The following is an 18187-nucleotide window of genomic DNA, read 5'->3' as shown; positions in this document are numbered from 1 at the left end:
CATGTCGCTCTGATCTATTGTCTAGTGTCCTTTCCTTTCAACCTGCAGAACTCTCTTTATTACGTCTTTTAGGACTGGTCTAGTGGTAACGAACCCCCTCAGCTTTTGTTTACCTGGGAATATCTTAATCTTTCCCTCACTTTTGAAAGTAAGTTTGGCTGGATATAGAATTCTTAGTTGGCAATTGCTTGCTTGCAGGACTTGAAATATGTCTTCCCACTGTCTTCTTTTTTTTTTCAAAACAGTTTTATTCACATACCATACAGTCCACCCAAAGCGTGCAGTTAATGGATTTCAGTTTAATCACAGAGCTGAGCTTTCATTGCCACAATCAATTTTAGAACATTTTCATACTCCAAAAAGAAAACCCCATGCCCTTTACAACCCCCTATTATTGACATTTAGCATAGGTGTGTACCTTTGTTAGAGTTGATGGAAAATTATTAAGATACTATTGTTAACTGTAGTCCATATATTGCATTAGGTGCATTTTTCCCATATACCACCCTATCGTTAATACCTTATGGCTGTGGCATACATTTGTCCTAATTCATGGAAGAACATTCTTGCATTTGTACTATTAACCAACTTCATCATCCACAACAGGGTTCACTGTGTTATACAGTTCCTTGTTTCATCCTCTAGCTTTCCTTCTAGTGATATATGTGAACCTAAACGTCCCCTTTTGACCACAACCACACGCACAATTCAGTGATGTTATTTACACACAATAGCATGCTACCATCACCTCTATCCAACATTTACAATCAACTTTATTAAAAAATTCTGGACAAATTATTCCCACTTTTTTCTTGCTTCCATGGTTTCCAATAAGAAATCAGCACTTAATCTTATTGGTGTGCCTTTGTACATGACACGCTAATTCTTTCTTGAGGCTTTCAGAATTCTCTATTCATTTTTTTTTTTTTTTTGCATGTGCAGGCTCCAGGAATTGAACCTGGGTCTCCGGCATGGAGGATGAGAATTCTGCCATTGAGCCAATGTTGCCCGCTCTCTCTTTATCTTTGGCATATTCAACAGTTTGATTCTAATATCCTGTGGTGTGGGTATATTTGTGTTTATCCTTTTTGCAGTTTCTTGAGCACCTTGGAGATATATATATATATATATATATATATATGTCTTTTCTTAAGTATGGACATTTTCAGCTATTATTTCTTTGAATAAATAATTCTTTGCCCCTTTGTCTCTTGATGGTGTCTCACAGGTTCCTCAGGCTTTTTTCACTTTTCTTCATTTTTTTCTTCTTCCTGTTTCTCAGACTAGTTAACTAAAATGTTCTTATATTCATTTTCACTGATTCTTTCTTCTGCCAGCTCTAATCTGCTGTTGGACCTCTCAAAGGAATTTCTAATTTCTGTTACTGTGGTCTTCAGCTCTGTTTGGTTCCTTTTCGTAATTTCCATCTCTCTATTGATGCTCTCTTTCTGTTCATCTATTATTTTCCTGTTTTCCCTTTAGTTCTTTGTCTATGTTTTCCTTAAGCTCTTTGAATATTTAGGACCATTACAAAAACAGTCTTTGTCTGGTATGTCTGAGGTTTGAACCTCTTTGTTGATGGTTTCTCATACTTTAATCTTCTCCTTTGCAAAGGCCATCACTTTCTGCCTCTTTGTATGTTTTTTTTAATTTTTAAAATTTTTTAAAATACCAAAAAGCACCAAACAAACGCAAACATTCATAACTTTTGATCATTCCGTTCTACATATATAATCAGTAATTCAAAATATCATCACATAGTTGCATATTCATCATCACGATCATTTCTTGGAACATTTGCATCTATTCAGAAAAAGAAAAAGACAACAGAAAAAAATTCATACATGCCATACCCCTTACCCCTCCCTTACATTGATCACTAGCATTTCAATCTAAATTTATTTTAACATGTTTCCCCTATTATTTATTTTTATTCCATATGTTTTGTTTCTTTGTATGTTTTTTAATCTTTTGTTGAAACCTGCATGCTTTGATATCTTAGTGTGCTATCACTAAAATGTAAACTCTGAGATGTCTATTTCTTAAGCTTGTATTCAGATAGTGTTATGATAGAGCTTTACTTGAAGGCCAGGAGCTAACAAAAACAATAACAAAAAAAGAAGTAAGAAACAAAAACACCTTTTCCAGCCTTTGTAGACTGACCTGCATGAGTGCTCCACTTCAGAGCTTATCTATACACTGAGTTTAGAAAATAGCTCCAGGTCAAAGCATAGGGGCCTTCATGATCCTTTCTGCTTGTGTGTCTTGTCTTGGGCAAGCCTGTGTGGCCCTAGGAATTCCCTATTTATGGATATAAATGTCCCCTCCTTCTTAGTATACAGTTTCCTCATGCTCCTGGGCACTGCACTATATCTTCTATAGCCAGCAATCCCTCACCCCAGGCAACATGACTTGATTACTGTCACAGAATTCTGTAAGAGAGCTTGGTGTGCTGCCTTCTACATACAGGACAAGTTCTGAGACAGCAAGTCCCCCAGGCCACCACCAGACAGATGGGGCCAGATGTATATGCTCCGTGCATGAGGGTTACTCTGCTCCTTCCAGTAGTGGGATCACGAATCTGCACTGGGAACGCCAACTGCTCTGTACCAAGCTAATGAGGGGTAGGGAATAGGCCAGCCTCAGTGCTGCAAGATCCTACCAATTCTAAGTAGCCTTTTACTTGATTTTGTGCTCACCTTGTTCCCGTAGTTCTTTAACTGTTTTCTAGCACCTTCCATAACTTATTTCTGTCCATTCTTGCTAGTTGTTCAAAGCGTCTGTGGTGGGTTTCGGGTGGGTGTGGGGGAGGACGGAGCTCTGAAGCATCTTACTACACCATATTGATCCTACAGTTTCTTTTTGGGGTGATGAAAATATCCTGGAATTTGATAATGTTTGCATAACTTGTGACTATACTAAAAACCACTGAATTATACACTTAAATAAGTGGATTGCTTGGTATATTTCAAGAAATTATGTCTCAATAGAGTTGTTTTATTATTTTTTTATTTTAATGTGGTTTTTTTGTATGCTATATGGTGGGGGTCACATTTCATTCTTTTTCCATGTGAGTATCCCATTATTGCAGCACCTTTTGTTGAATTTTTGTTTGTTTAGGTTTTTATTTGTTTGTTTTTTGGGGGACGTGCATGGGCTGGGAATTGAACCCAGATCTCCCGCATGGCAGGTGAGAATTCTACCACTGAACTACTCTTGTATCCCCTATTTTAGTGCAATTTTATTGATATATATTATATATTCACATACCATGTAATCATCCAAAGTGTACATTCAGTGGTTCACAATATCATCATATAGCTGTGCATTTATCATCACAATCAACTTTTTTCTTTTTTTAGTGAAAGATAACGTATATACAAAAAAGCAATGAATTTCAAAGCACATTGCAACAATTGGTTGTAGAACAGATTTCAGAGTTTGGTATGGGTAACAATTACATAATTTTAGGATTTTAATTCCAGCTGCTCTAAGATACTGGAGACTAAAAGAAATATCAATAAAATGATTCAACAATCGTACTCATTTGTTAAACCCCACCTTCTCTGTATAACTCCACCACTCCTTTGATCTTTCTCCTACTCTGTAGAGGGGTGTTTGGGCTATGCCCATTCTAACTTTTTCGTGTTGAAAAGGGCTGCTGATAATATGGGATAGGGGAATGAAACTAGTTGATGTTCTGGAGAGGCTGGCCTGTCTGCATTTCAGGACTTATCTGGTCTAGGAACCCATCTGGAGATCGTGGGTTTCTGGAAAGTAATCCTGGTGCATGAGACCTTGTATAGAATCTCATATGATGCCTTAGGTGTTCTTGAGGGTTGGCAGGAATGGTTTTGGATGGAGTTTGGCAAACCATGATATATATAGTAGCAACCTCTAATTGAAGCTTGCATAAGAGTAACCTCCAGAGTAGCTTCTTGACTCTATTTGAACTCTCTCAGCCATTGATACTTTATTTCTTACACTTTTTTTCTCCCTTTTGGTCAGGATGGTGTTATCAATCCCATGGTGCCAGGGCCAGGCTCATCCCTGAATCAATAGAGCTGTTTTTTAAAACAAGATTAAATGAGATGAGTTATGTAAATGCTTAGAACATGCCTGACACATAGTAAGTGATCAGATAAGTGTTTGTAGCTGCTGTTATATTGTTACTGTTACAAACAAAATAGATAGAGTGTATGTCTTACGTATGACTCAATGGTGAGTAGGCACTTTGCCTTCTTATATATTACATGAACAGTTCACTGGTCCTACTGACAGCTGCAGATGGTAAGGAATAATATTGCAGGATCAGGGGCCTTGAAGCAGCCCTTGGTGACTCCCTGTAATGATATAATAAATGTCCAGTTTTTGGGAGAGCAAATAACTTAGATCATTCTTTTCTATGTTCCAGTTTCTTGAGGAAGAAACCACTGATAAGCAAACCAGGATCAGGTGTTAATTCATAACAGTCCCTTTCTGGGCATGACCAAGCTTCACAACAGTCTCCTGCCTCCTACAATACCTCCCCCAAGGCCTTTATTTGGTGCTGGGTGTATTTTATCATCTCCTCATCCTTTGGAAGAATCTTTGGACAATATTTCAAAACTTTGTTAACCAGAACCTTCACCTTATGAGATCCCCCTATCCTCCCAACTTTTTGTATAAGTTGGAGTGTGCAATATATTTTTGCTTTCAGTGATGCCCTTGTGGAAGTAACAGACAGAAATCTCTCCTAGATGTTCTGTTTTACTTGTTTTTGTCTATCTTAGGAAGTAAAATTTAACGATCTGTACTCGAAAGAGCTAGCTAAAAATGATATTCAGAAATAAATAGGGCATGTTCAAATTTATGTGCATTTGACTTTCTTCCCCCGACTTACAATGGTTTTTCTCCAACCATACCTGAAGGTCAAGTTTTAAGCAACAGCTGCCCATTTTCCTCTTTCCTCCTCAATTCTTTCTTTCTCCTAATACTTTTTGTTTGTAGGAACTGGCAGTAAGCAAAAGGGTAACTGAACTCAAATAGAATGTTAGCTCAACCCTCTGCTGAATGAGAAACAGGAGGAGGTCATGAGATGGAGGGTGTCCCTGGAATTTGATGGGCAGTGATGACTCCCTATCCCCCAGAGAATTAAGACCTTCTTCCCCCCAGAAAAAAACGTTCCATCAATAAGCTATCTGCCTTCCCCTTAGCTGGAGCTGGATGGTGATGATCTTCTGGAAGGTGGGGTATATGTCTGCTCAGGGGAATAATTATTCAAACAGGTTTAACTCTTCTTTTCCTGATAGGACCTGCTTTCATTGTTAAAACCTTTTTGCCTATTCTGCACACCTTGGATAGTAGAACACTGCAAATCCCTACATTGCCCTATTTCTGGTTTGGTGGCACAGAGAGACCTCAAAGCTTGGGAGAGTATGTGGTGACTCTGTGAGGCTGAGAGTGTCCTTGGCAGGGTGTAAAGCACAGCCTTTGGGCCTAGTGGCTGCACTGGGGTGCAGGGGGTGGGTGGGTTGAGACTGAGCAGGAACAGTCAAGGAAGCAAGTCAGGAAGGAGAGATAGTGAGAGTTGATGCGAAGAGGCCCAGGCTGGGGGCCAGCCGTCCTGCGTCTTCATCCCAACTCTGTCACTTTCGCACTGCAGACACTACTGAGCTAGCTTTCCAGGTTCACCTGATCAGTGACAAACACCGAGCGAGTCAACACACTGGGCTGTGTGTTGCCCTGGGTGAATCATTTACCCTCTTGTCTTGGAGCTTCAGTTTCCTCCTCTGTTGAATGGACGATATTAACTTCTCCTCTCAGGGTCTTTGGGAGGATAAAGGCAAATAATAGAGACCAGAGCATTTTGAAAAGCTGCAAGTGCTGCAGAGTATCAAGGAGCATTATTAATACTGCCTGAGCCTTTTTGTTGTCTCTCTTAAGTATGGGGAAACTTGAATGTTTCCTGCTTTGTGTTTTCTTCTTGCCTTAGTTGAGTCTATATCCCAAATTAATTTACACATGAACATAGGCGATTTTTCTTGAGTTGGTCCATGCTGAGAATGTTTCCAGTTGTTGGTATCAGTGCTCTTCACAGTCAAAGTTATTTGAACAATTTAATCAGTCGACTCACAGAAGAGGCGTTTATTTTTATGCCCATCTCTCCTTTGGTGTTTGGATATAGAGCATGGGGTCCTGAGTGTGTACTTTTTCGAGTGACTTTGGGTGTTTGTGTGGCTTGTGAATATAGATCCTGCAAACCTATTTAAGGCAACGGGGTGTGGACGTCTATGGGGATTAGCTGGGACACTGGGTTCAGTCCCCAAAAAGCCTCTGTACCTCATTGTGGAAGGCAGCAGACAGGCCCTTCCCCCACTTACCCCACTCTGGGCCTCCTGTGTCGTGTGTCAGGAATGGGGAGGGGGACATGACTCACCATTAGGAGAGCTTTCTCAAGAAGCAAAACTGACCTCTCAGACCTCTCTCTCTCTACTTCTCCTCAGTGCCGGAAGCAGCCCAGTGACCCCCAGGAACCTACCAAGAAAAGCCCCCGGGGGGCTTCAGATTCAGGAAAAGAGCACAATGGAGTCAGGGTAAAGCACAAGCACCGGAAGCCAACAAAGCCAGAGTCCCAGTCTCCAGGAAAACGAGCCAATGGTCACGAGGAAGGTAGGCCCCACAGACCCTGGCCCTCTGGGCTGGGCTGGACGGGGAGCCCTATGGCAGGTGTGGGGTAGGGGAGGGGATCTGAGACAAACTAGAAAAATGAGCCCCCTTCGCTATGGAAGAAAACATAATTGACACCTTGGAGGTCAAAGGCCTAGGAGAAGGAAGTAGGGCTTATTCTGCATGCTTTAGACACTGGTATAAGGCACTCTCTGGAGGTCACAGAGGGGTGATTTTCAGACACGTAACAGTCAGTCCTACCACACAGTAGCCAACCCATGACCCTGCAGTGGGTCTTAGCTCAATGAAGAAACAGGTTTAAGGGGAACTTAGATGAAGACAGTACAAGGGGGGTTCAGTTCACTGTTTTCTCTACCCTTGTGTATATTCACAAGACTCCTGTTGTAAAAAGTTAATATAAATAGCTGGGAGGGTTTAGAGGCATCCTAGATTCTTTTTTCTTTTTTTATTTAGGGACCCACAGGATGCTTGGGGGAGGGGGAGGGCTTAACCTGCATGCTCTGCCACAAATTGTTCCTCTACGCCCTCGTCAGAGAGAGAATCCCAGCGTTCCCTGGCCACAGTGGTCTGTGCTCATGGACTCGCCCATTTGATATGATCTACCTCTTCCAGTCTGTTCTTTTTTTTTAATTAATTTTTAAATTAAAAAAAATAAAACAACAAACAAGCGCATTCTTAACTTATGATCACTCCCCAGTCTGTTCTTATATACCATTTTCCTCTCTCTGTTCGCTGCTCTCTACTCCCATCTTCTTCCCTTTCTCAGTCCTCTAAGCTTCCCTGAGGTTGCCCGTCTCTGGGACCTGCTTCAGCTCAGTTAAAACTTTGTGGAGGTCCCAGAGTCTTGCTGCAGGGTCTTCTACTTTCTGGCAGGCTGATACATCAATTCCATGCAGTCCCCTTTTTAGTATCAGCAAATAGGAGTAAACCCCCAGTTTTCAAAATCCGCTGGGGAAAGTTCCTTCTCTCAAAGAGATATGTATGTGATCGCAGCATAGGGGGAGCTGATAAAGGTAACTCAGAGTAAATATAAACCCTCCCTTAATTTTTGTATCTGAGCCGCTCTGGTGGGTTTCCTGGTCATTAGGCTCTGACAGTGTTTTCTGCCTTCTGCCCTGAAATAATACATGACTCCAGGTTCGTTGGAAAAGAAGGCCAAGAGCAGTTTCCGTGACTTCATCCCAGTGGTTCTGAGCACCCGGACGCGTAGCCAGTCTGGTGAGTGAGTCCTCAGAGGTGAATGGCCCACCTTGGCATCTTCTCTGAAAAAAAAAAGAGGTCGAAATCTGGTTGAGAAATTTTGCCTTTGGCCCAGGCAGAGGGTCGGGCATTTGATTCGCTGTGCCAAGATGCCCAGTTCCTTGTAAAGTCAAGAGGGCCCGTGAGGGGTGGGAGCAGGCCTTGTCCATGATTGGAGGACTATTTGTTTAGCTTTTCAGAGCAGAGATTTGACATCTCAGGCTGGGAAGCAGTGGCAGAAGGCGGAAAGTCCTGTGCCACTGAAGAGAGCTGTTTCTGCTCTAAGCTTTGGTATCTGGTGATTCTTGGGGCCATCTCAGGGACGGACATTGACCCTCTGGGCCTTCATCTTGCCTGCTGTATATGACAGGCAACAGAATTTAAAATGGTTACTGAACCATCAGGGCCAGCAGAATCACATTTGGTCCCTTGAATTTGTATTGGTCAAGACTCAGTGTCTAAAAAATGATTGCCCTTTCTAGCTGCCACTCTCTCCTGCTAGCCTCTGTATTAGGGCCAGAGATGGGGTTGCCCTGGTTCACCCAGGTTTCTGAGCAAATTGGATTGAATGGGGAAGCAGAGTGCAGTGCACACTCAGTTGTCTGACATTCTATTAACTGGCACCTCAACATAAGGAGAACATGATGGTAATCGGGGCTCGCAGTGATGGCCTGGGGGCCTCACAATATCCGAAAGAATCCTCTGAATCATCAAAAGGGCAATTACATTACAGCCAGTGCCATTTTAGTGTTAAACACATTGTACTGTATTTGATTCTTTCGAAATTGGTAATCCCTGTGCCATCTCTATGGTGATTCCATATTAACTAGAATATTAGGTTAACCAGGACACTTCGTTCCCTGCCTGGTCCGTGTAATGGAAAGTTTGTGGGATATTTGCTGTCTTTTAGGGATCTGACTGACTTGAAGATTTGGCCAAGGGCAACTCTGTTTCCCTCGATTCATGTCTTTCTTCGACTGACCTTGCTTGGGTTGGGCAGTTGTCAAGTTAATAGCTGGGCCTGAGGGAAGGATGGTGGTGTCTCAGAGCTGCTTTGAGGAAGATGTCAGAACTCCTGTAGAGCTAAACCAGGCCAGTTGAGGATTGCACTTTTGTTGTTAGCATAGTGGAAGTAAAGAGTGAGGAGGAGAGAAAGTGACCTCTTAGCAAGGTGGCCCAGGAAGGCAGAAATGGTGCCATCTAAGCTTGGATGGTCGGCAGAGCGGGCAAAGCGCCAGCCCAGCGGTGAGAAACAGCTGCCGCTGGGCAGGGGGCGGTGCCAGGGGGAAGTTCCGCCCCTGCACTCTTGGCAGCTCCACGGAAGGCGGAGTCGATTGAAGGGAAGAGGGCCTGGCCAAGGCTCATTTGGGCGTGACCAAACAAGGCTGTGTCACAGGAAAGGGACTCCTTATTGCCTCGCTTTTCCTGAGACTTTCCTTTTGTGATGATTCTGCTTGTCCAGGGTGGGTCTGTCAGTGAGATTGGTCATTCTGTGGGGTGAGCAGGGACTGGGACACGATGCCACTCTGTCCCCCCTTCACCCTCCACTAAACCCCAGTTTCCCCAAGACCAGGGACCTTTGGCCCTCTCCTGCGCCTCACACAATGCTTAGCAACTTACAGGCACTAAGTAAGAGTTTGTGGAATGAATCAAAGTGACTCGCTAACATGTTTGAGTAAGGGCGTGTATGTTTTCAATTCTTTATAGTTGTGCAAAAGTTCTGTGAACCACTTAGGGGAGAATTATCTCATTTGATCCTCACAACAGTCCTGTGAGGTCAGGTAGACAGAAAGAAGTATCCCTGTTTTATAGCTGAGGAAACAAAAATGAGGGAACTTGCCTAAAGCATGCAGCTAATAACTGGCAGGTCTTGAACTTGAACCCAGATCTTCAAACTCCTGGTCCGGGACACTTGCTTCTACACCATAGTGTATTTCCTTTGAAAATGTACCTGACCGTCCTTTGTACACCCCATCCACAGGAAGTATCTGTAGCTCCTTTGCTGGTATGGCAGACACTGACATGGGAAGCCAAGAAGTCTTCCCCACAGAGGAGGAAGAAGAGGTGACCCCCGTGCCTGCTAAGCGCCGAAAGGTAAGAAAGACCCAACGGGACACCCAGTATCGCAGCCACCATGCCCAGGACAAGAGCCTCCTGAGCCAAGGCCGAAGGCACCTGTGGCGAGCCCGAGAAATGCCCTGGAGGACAGAGGCTGCCCGGCAAATGTGGGACACCAATGAGGAGGAGGAGGAAGATGACGAGGAGGGCCTGGTAAAGAGGAAGAAACGGAGACGGCAGAAGAGCCGAAAATATCAGACCGGGGAGTACCTGACTGAGCAAGAAGAGCAGCGGCGGAAAGGGAGAGCAGGTAAGGCTGGCCAGGGGGTCTGCTGCCATCCTTTCCCCAATCCACAGCCACTCGGCTTCTGGGGACCCTTGGGCACCTCGGGGGTCCTTTGGCACCCACCTCTGCCTTCTTTGTATCAGCCCAGGCCTCTGGACCCACAGAAACCGATGCTATGATCTTCAGCTACCAGAGGGGGTCACTCAAATCCATCCCCCAAGTACTGGCTTTGGGTTGAGACTGAGTTAGGACTGCCCTCCAGCTGAACTGAGAACATGAAGGCCCCAGCCCTCCAATTTCTTTTAAAAGTCTGAACCTGTGGTCAAGGCCACGGTGACATCCTTGGCATGGGACAGCCTATTACCAAGGAGTTGTCTGGTCAGATCCCTTCAGAGGCCAGGTTCTCCCTCAAACCAACAGAATAACGTCACAGAGGAGCCGGTACAACTTTGCTTCCTTAGTTGAAGTCACAACGATTATCAAGAGGCAGAGCGAAGCTTTAAGGTAACCTGAGATGGCATCATTTTTGTCGAAGAGCAGGCAGCACAAAGAGAAAAGCAGGCTTTCTTTGGCCATGTCAAATGCTATAATATGTAATCAGGGGGGTATAGATGGTCACAAGAGGCTGATACCAGCACGTTTCACTAAGCACTGTTGAGGCCCAATCCTAGAGTGGATTTCTAAATGAGCAGAAAGCACAACTCGGGGTGCCATAAGAACATACACACACATATATGAATCTCTCTCTCTCTTTCTCTCTCTCTCTGTCTCTCTCTTTCTCTCTCACCTCTGCCTCTGAAGCACCAATTGATTATTTTCTATAATGTATTCATCCAGAGCTGCAGGTAAACATCTGCACTCCCCTTATTAGCAAAAACTAAATAGCCATATATTGAAAGGGTAATTGATTCTGGGTTTACTAAAATGCAAAAAAGGTTTAACCTCATTTCATATATATATATATATTACCTATTCCTACGCTCAAGAGAGTAATGGATTTAATTTTCATCAACCACAAGAGAGAGAGTAGGGGCAATTGTTCTTTCTTCTGCCAGAGCCATTATTGGTTGGTCAGGAATGAGGCATTGGCCTCGGCCACTTGTTGGGTTGAAGAGGCGCTTTTGTGTCATCTGATCTCTTACAGGTATGCTGGTTTTCTGGTTTAGAAGGTTCCTACAGCGTTTATCAGCCCTTGGAACCAGAAGGACCTTTAAGGTTGCCTGGTCCAGTTTTCCACCCAATGCAGAGGTCTCCACAGCATTCTTGACAGGGAGCCTTTGCCCAAAAGCCTGTAGTAACATGGAGAATACCGCTTATCAAGGCACCCTGTATGATTTGGGAGCAGCTCTTGTTCTTGAAAAGGAGGCCATTCTCCCTCCATATTTGTGGCTGAGAGTTTTGAGTTGAGGGTGTTGGCTTTGGTATGTGGTCTGATCATCTTCCTCCAGATCTGAAGATGGCATTTTCATGACGGAATTGCCTAGCAAACTTCTCTCTTCTCAGAAAGCTCCCATCCCTCCTACAACCGTCTATCTTTCAGATAGAGAATGAAGCAAAGGCCAAGCTAGGCAGGTCACATTACTCCTGTATGAGTCTCATGCCCTTTCCTTTCACCCTTCGTGACCTGTGGAGGCAACAGAAAGAGCCATTTCCACCCACATACCTCCTATCTTTACTCTATTCCTTTCTACACTACTATAAAACCCCTGTTCCAATTCTCGCCTGCCATGCGGGAGACCCGGGTTCTATTCTCGGTCCATGCACTTCCCCCAAAAATAAACAAACAAGCAAAACAAACAAAAATTCAACAAATGATGCTGCAATAATGGGATGCTTACATGGAAGAATAATGAAATGTTACTCCACCATACAACATACAAAAACAACAACAACAACGAAGACCCACCTTTGTTCCTCTGTGTTGAATAAACTCCAGAACGTGGGTATATGGGGTAGAGGGTTGTTTCTTTTCCTGTGGTGTAGAAAGCTCTAATATGGCTGCCCCATGTTTTCTGAGGTCCTCCCAAGGCATGGTTCTGTTCCTTACTCTTTTGCCTCAGCCCAAACTTATTGCATCAGAAGCCCTGATTTAGAATATTCTGGCAGGGAGCACCATTAGAAACCATGGAGTACAGCAGTTCTTCAAACAGGTTTTAGGAAACCCTCTAGCGGGTTGGGATTAGAAAGAAAGGAATGATATTGCAGCTGACCCTCTAAGAGCTGTGCATAACCTACAGCCAATTCTCAGTACTGTAACGATGATTTTGTATGTCTGAATCTGCCCTTGGAAAAATGTCACCCATGAGAGCGTGTGTTAAGGACAGGGAGGCAAGTTGAGAACTCTTGGATCTGACCTGACCTCCTCATTTCACATACTGGAGAAACTGAGGGAGGCAGTAGTTGTTCACTTCCCAGATGTGCTGGGTTTTTTTGTTTGTTTGTTTTGTTTTTTGCCATGGGCTGCTAGGCATGGTGTTCAGGTCTGTGGAGGACATAAAGAAGACACAGTCGACATACCTGCTTAAACAGCTGGCTCTTGAAGAATGCAATAATGATATCCTGTAATTTATAGCACTTTATGAAGGGCTTTTACATGTTACCTCATATATTACCTCATATTGGCCTTATGATGTAGATTACATTCTCCCCATTTTACAGATAGGGAAACTGAGGCTCAGAGAGATTGACTTACACACAGATTGACTTGTCACATAGCTAGTGGCCAAGCTAGTAATCCAGATAACACAGATGTTAAAAGAGAAGGGTAAACATAATCTATCCCTCCTATGTACTGGGTTTAGGACAGACCTGATGGGATAAGGTACTTGATAATGGAATTCACAGCAGGCCCTTTTGAAATTAGAATGTGCTTTGTTCAGTGAGCTGTGGCTAGAGTTATGGATGATGCCCAGTGTGTTTCAGTGACACCAGTGACTTGATTCCCAACTGCGGAAGGCAGCAGGTTTCTGCCCTTGACTGCCAGCTGAGTTGACTCATGGTACCTGCTGGTTTCAGGGAGTCCTTGGCTTTGCTCTTTGTGTCCTAGGAGGGTGGCAAACAGAGGAATCAGGTGGGTAGGGTTGAGGCTGTGAAGGAAGCATTCCACCATTACACTTCACACTTAACTTTAGCAGAACTGCTAAAGTGGAGAAAGAGACAAAGGGGTTGGAAGAAAAGCTGAAAAGAAAATCCCACTGTCATTTTGTGAACCAGCAGATGGGCTGCCCCCTGCTGGCAGGGCTAGGAGTTGTCTCCTGCTTATAGAGAAGCAACTTGGGTGTTGAAGTACAAGGTCCATTCGAGTGGCATTTATTTATTTATTTATTTTTATTACTTTTTAAATTTTTTTAAAAAATAAAACACAAACATTCTTAACTAATGATCATTCCGTTCTACATATATAATTAGTAATTCACAATATCATCACATAGTTGCATATTCATCATCATACTCATTTCTTAGAACATTTGCATCAATTCAGAAAAAGAAATAAAAAGACAACAGAAGAAAATTCATGCATATCATACCCCTTACCCCTCTCTTTCTTTGATCACTAGCATTTTAATCTAAGTTTATTTTAACATTTGGTTCCCCTATTATTTATTTTTATGCCATATGTTTTACTCGTCTGTTGATAAGGTAGATAAAAGGAGCCTCAGACACAAGGTTTTCACAATCACACAGTCACACTGTGAAAGCTATATCATTATACAATCATCTTCAAGAAACATGGCTACTGGAACACAGCTCTACATTTTCAGGCAGTTCCCTCCAGCCTCTCCATTACCTCTTGACTAACAAGGTGATATCTATTTAATGCGGAAGAATAACCTCCAGGATAACCTCTTGACTCTGTTTGGAATCTCTCAGCCACTGACACTTTATTTTGTCTCATTTCACTCTTCCCCCTTTTAGTTGAGAAGGTTTTCTCAATCCCTTGATGCTGAGTCTCAGCTCATTCTAGGATTTCTGTCCCACGTTGCCAGGAAGGTCCACACCCCTGGGAGTCATGTCGCACATAGACAGGGGGAGGGCAGTGAGTTTGCTTCTGTTGGCTGGAGAGAGAGGCCACATCTGAGCAACAAAAGAGGTTCTCTTGGAGGTGACTCTTAGGCCTAATTTGAAGTAGGCTTGACTTATCCTTTGTGGGGTTAAGTTTCATATGAACGAACCCCAAGATTGGGGGTCGAGCAGCATTTATGTAGTAGTTAGCTTTGCAACAGATACTGATAGCTGATAGCTGTACAACTATCTAATCCTCAAAGTCCTTTGATTCACCTTAGAAGAAACTAAGAGGAAGACTTATGCTTCTGTGTTCTCCGTGTCTCTGACATCCATTCTTTCCTATTTCTTGCCTTCAGATTTAAAGGCCCGTAAGCAGAAGACTTCCTCCCAAAATTCAGAGCACCGCCTCAGGAACAGGAATCTTCTCTTGCCCAACAAAGCCCAGGGGATCTCGGATTCACCAAATGGTTTTCTCCCGAATAACCTGGAGGAGCCAACCTGCCTTGAAACTTCAGAAAAGCCATCAGGAAAACGAAAGTGCAAGACCAAACACTTGGCAAACGTCTCAGAAGAGGCAAAGGTGGGCAGCCAGCAGGAATTGTGGGGGAGGGGAGCAGTGGGCTAGAAGAGGCCGGCTTTCCACAAAGCTCCTCAGTCAATAATTCTTGGATGGAGAGAGTGAGTGCGTGGGGAATATCAAATTAAGCCATATTTATTAAATCATTTTAAACCAGTCCTGGAAGCATTGAGGGGGCTGGGGGAGAGTGGATTGGAAGAACGAGAACTAAAGTTATCACTAGCCACAGAGTTTGGCCCAAGATGGCTTTTCCTCAACAATCCTTGGATCTCCTTTGGGTTAAGATGGGTTAAAGAATATGGCAGGATGTTAGCCTGAATAGCTTGTTAGCATCCAATCAAGAAGCTTTTGTCTGGGCTTAACTTTGGAAACCAATCATGGAGCTTTCTGAGTCAGACAAGGTAGATAACTACTTGTAGAAGCTAGGATGCTCATGCCCAGACAAAGCTTGCTTGCGGGTGAGGCTTAAGGAAACCCTCTAGGGCTTGGGTTGTAGCCACCTTTTGTGTCCCTGCTCCCAAGTGTTTGTGTGTTTCTCTTGGAAACATAGGATTGACTGAGTGAGCACACACCCATCAGTGACAAGCAAGAGTTCCTAGAACCCCAGTTCCAAATCAAATTTCTTTGGGGTCTGATGTTCACTGTATTGGAGTCTACATTTGTACCTTGAGAAAAAACTCACAGTCCTCGTCCTGATATGCTTTCCATTTGAGGGACATGATGGACCAGGTTCAAATGTCTGCCCATAATATCTATTGTTCTTTGGCAACCAGAAAAACCAAAAGCCCAGCTCCAGAGCAGAGATGCCCAAGTGGCACCGATAAAAGATGGGAGACTGGCTACAGGTGCTTGTCTCCCCCTCCTTTCTCCTCCTCTTTCTGGAATCTAGTTCCAGCTCAGACAAGGTACTCAAGTCTATTCCCTCATCTTTAAAAATAGAGATGGTACTCCTTGCCCTTTCTGTCTCACAAGGGTGCTTGGGGGAACAAAGGAGGCAGTGTATGTGAAAGGCTTTGATGACCATAAAGTGCTCTCAGAGGGTTGCTGTGCATCCTTGTGCTTCAGGAGAAGGCAAGCACGAAGCAGCAGAGGCACAGAGTGGCAAGTAGCAGTGTCCATTCCCTCTGACCCCTGGAGTGGGAACGCTGCCTTTCACTGGGAGAAAAACAGGGAGACGGGAAAGAGCCTGGAATCGTGGTCTGTGCTAAGTGCTCCATTCACATAATCGCTCATAATTCCCGTGGCAAGAGAACTGAGGAGGGCACCATTCTTTCCCTCATTTGACGGTGAGGAAACTGAGGCTCGGGGAGGTGAAGGGACTGGTGCGAGGCTACTCAGTGGTCACAAATGACAGAGCAGGGATGTGAGTCAGGCCTGTCTGCCTCTGAAGCCCAGGTTCTTTCCATATGTCTCTCAGACTCACTCTGAATGGGTGACTTCTGTCTGTCTCCTGGAGACACAGTGCGGTGGGGGTTGGGGGATGGGGGGCAGTTGGGCAGGGAAATGCTGCAACTCTGAGCAGCTCTGGTAAAAGGTGTTAGTCCCCGGCCCCTGCCTCCTCCCCCCCCCCCGCCCCACTCCTCCCCAGACACTCAGATGGCCCCGTCCCACACAAAGATGACCAGCCGCCTGGCGTTCAGCAGCACACTCTGGTGATTCTGTCTGGTTATTCTGCCTGGCAGTGCGTCTGCTGAAATGTTCCTCCCGGAGAGGTTTTGTCCCTTCACAGGGCCTCTCTTTCTCCCTCCCGCCTTTCTTTCTCTCCCAGTCACCACCACCTGCTCCGGTTGCCCCCATGGCACAGTGCTTTGTAGTGGGAAGCCAGGCGGGGGGAGGGCGGGGGAAGCTCCTGCAGCACTAAAGCTGGAGTACTGGCCAAAGGCTCCTTCCCACAGGGGCTCAGAGCTAGAGGGGAAAGGGGAGGGGGAGTGGGGCCCCCCCACACTTGCTCTTGCTCCTCCCCCTCTCAGGCAGCCTCTGTCACTGCTCCCTGGCAGCATTGCCCCCCAGAAAGAGAGTCATCCTTTGGCTCTTGGGTTGGCATAGCTGAAACCGGGATACTTTACCCAGCATCCACCAGTACTGCCATTATATACCTTTCTCCTCCAGGAAATAAAGCAGCATTACACACTCAGCTGGTACCTTCCTGTTAAGGATAGTACTTCTCTGCCTTTTTGGGATAGGGACTGGTGGTGGCTTCTCATTGTCTTGCGATTTACCAGAGGAAACAAATGCCCTGGAACCTCATCCTTTCCCTGCTGTTCCTTTCCTGGCTTTGTGTCTTTCTAGGCACCTTTTCTGGTTATGCAGGGCCCTGCACCCAGCTGGCTTGAATCAAGTCCATAAGTGTTCATTGCAATATTGTGCCCAGCTCTGAGTTAAGTGGTGTAAGAAACAAAAAAGAAGACAACAATATGATCCGTGTCCCCCCAAGGAGCTTAAAAACTATCAGGAGAGGCAAGACTCACCTGTGCAACAAGAAAGGGAAGAACTTGAGAAAGGAAGGCATGAAACATCAGATTATGTGACTCAGACTAGTGCTTGGGGGCCAGAGAAGGAAGGCAGTGGGGAGCCAAGTGTTGCAGAACGTAGAAGAAGTCGTAGGACTTAAGCGAGACCTTGGTACTCTAGAAGGATTTGAATAAGTGGGATGTATTAGTTGTCCTTTGCTATGAAACAAATTACCCTAAAATTTAGACATTTAAAACAATAATAAACTGGGATTGTCTTGTACTGTTTTGCAGGGGGAGCAGCTTAGCTGAGTGGGTCTGGCTTAGGCTTCCTCATGAGGCTGCAGTCAAGGTGTCAGCCAGGGTTACATTCATCTGAAAGCTTGATGGGGGCTGGAGGATCTACTTCCAAGGTAGCTCCCTCACTTGACTGGCAAGTTGCTGCTGGTCGTTGACAGGAGGCCTCCTTTCCTTGCCTCGTGGACCTCCCCAAAGGGCTGCTTGGGTGTCCTCACGACATGGCAGCTGGCTTTCCCCAGAACAAGCGATCCAAAAGACAACAAGGCAGAAGCCACAGTGTCTTTTAGGACCTAGTCTCAAAAGTCACACACCACTAATTTTTTGCAACCTCCTATTGGTTACACAAGTTGGCCCTATCCGGTGTACGAGGGGACACAAGAGTTTGAACATTAGGAGGTAGGGCTGGCTCCTCAGGGGCCATTTTGGAGGCTGTCTACCACAGTCCACCCTTTGGCCTCTGAATATTCATGTCCCTTCCGCACGCAAGCTATGACCACACCTCCTGACACTCTCCCAAAGTCTCATCATTATAGCCATCAGCTGGGCATTTAGAATGTCATCATCTAAATTGGATCCACAGGTACAGATAAGACTCCTTAAGTC

At 44.8% G+C, this 18187-nt stretch overlaps 1 protein-coding gene across 10 annotated transcripts in view; it reads left to right on the top strand.

Annotated features, from left to right (window-relative positions):
* BCORL1 (BCL6 corepressor like 1) overlaps positions 1–18187 on the top strand; it is a 69580-nt gene that overhangs the window by 29551 nt on the left and 21842 nt on the right. For all 10 annotated transcript variants that reach the window (XM_077145593.1, XM_077145588.1, XM_077145586.1 and 7 more), the window contains 4 exons: positions 6486–6651; positions 7807–7887; positions 9890–10276; positions 14614–14837. In XM_077145593.1, coding sequence (XP_077001708.1) covers positions 6486–6651; positions 7807–7887; positions 9890–10276; positions 14614–14837 — 858 coding nt within the window. The remainder of the gene's footprint in view (positions 1–6485; positions 6652–7806; positions 7888–9889; positions 10277–14613; positions 14838–18187) is intronic.

The sequence above is a fragment of the Tamandua tetradactyla genome, chromosome X (genome assembly GCF_023851605.1).
Source record: "Tamandua tetradactyla isolate mTamTet1 chromosome X, mTamTet1.pri, whole genome shotgun sequence".
NCBI lineage: Eukaryota > Metazoa > Chordata > Mammalia > Pilosa > Myrmecophagidae > Tamandua > Tamandua tetradactyla.
The sequence above is the reverse complement of the archived record's forward strand: the minus strand, read 5'-3'. Positions and strand labels throughout refer to the sequence as shown.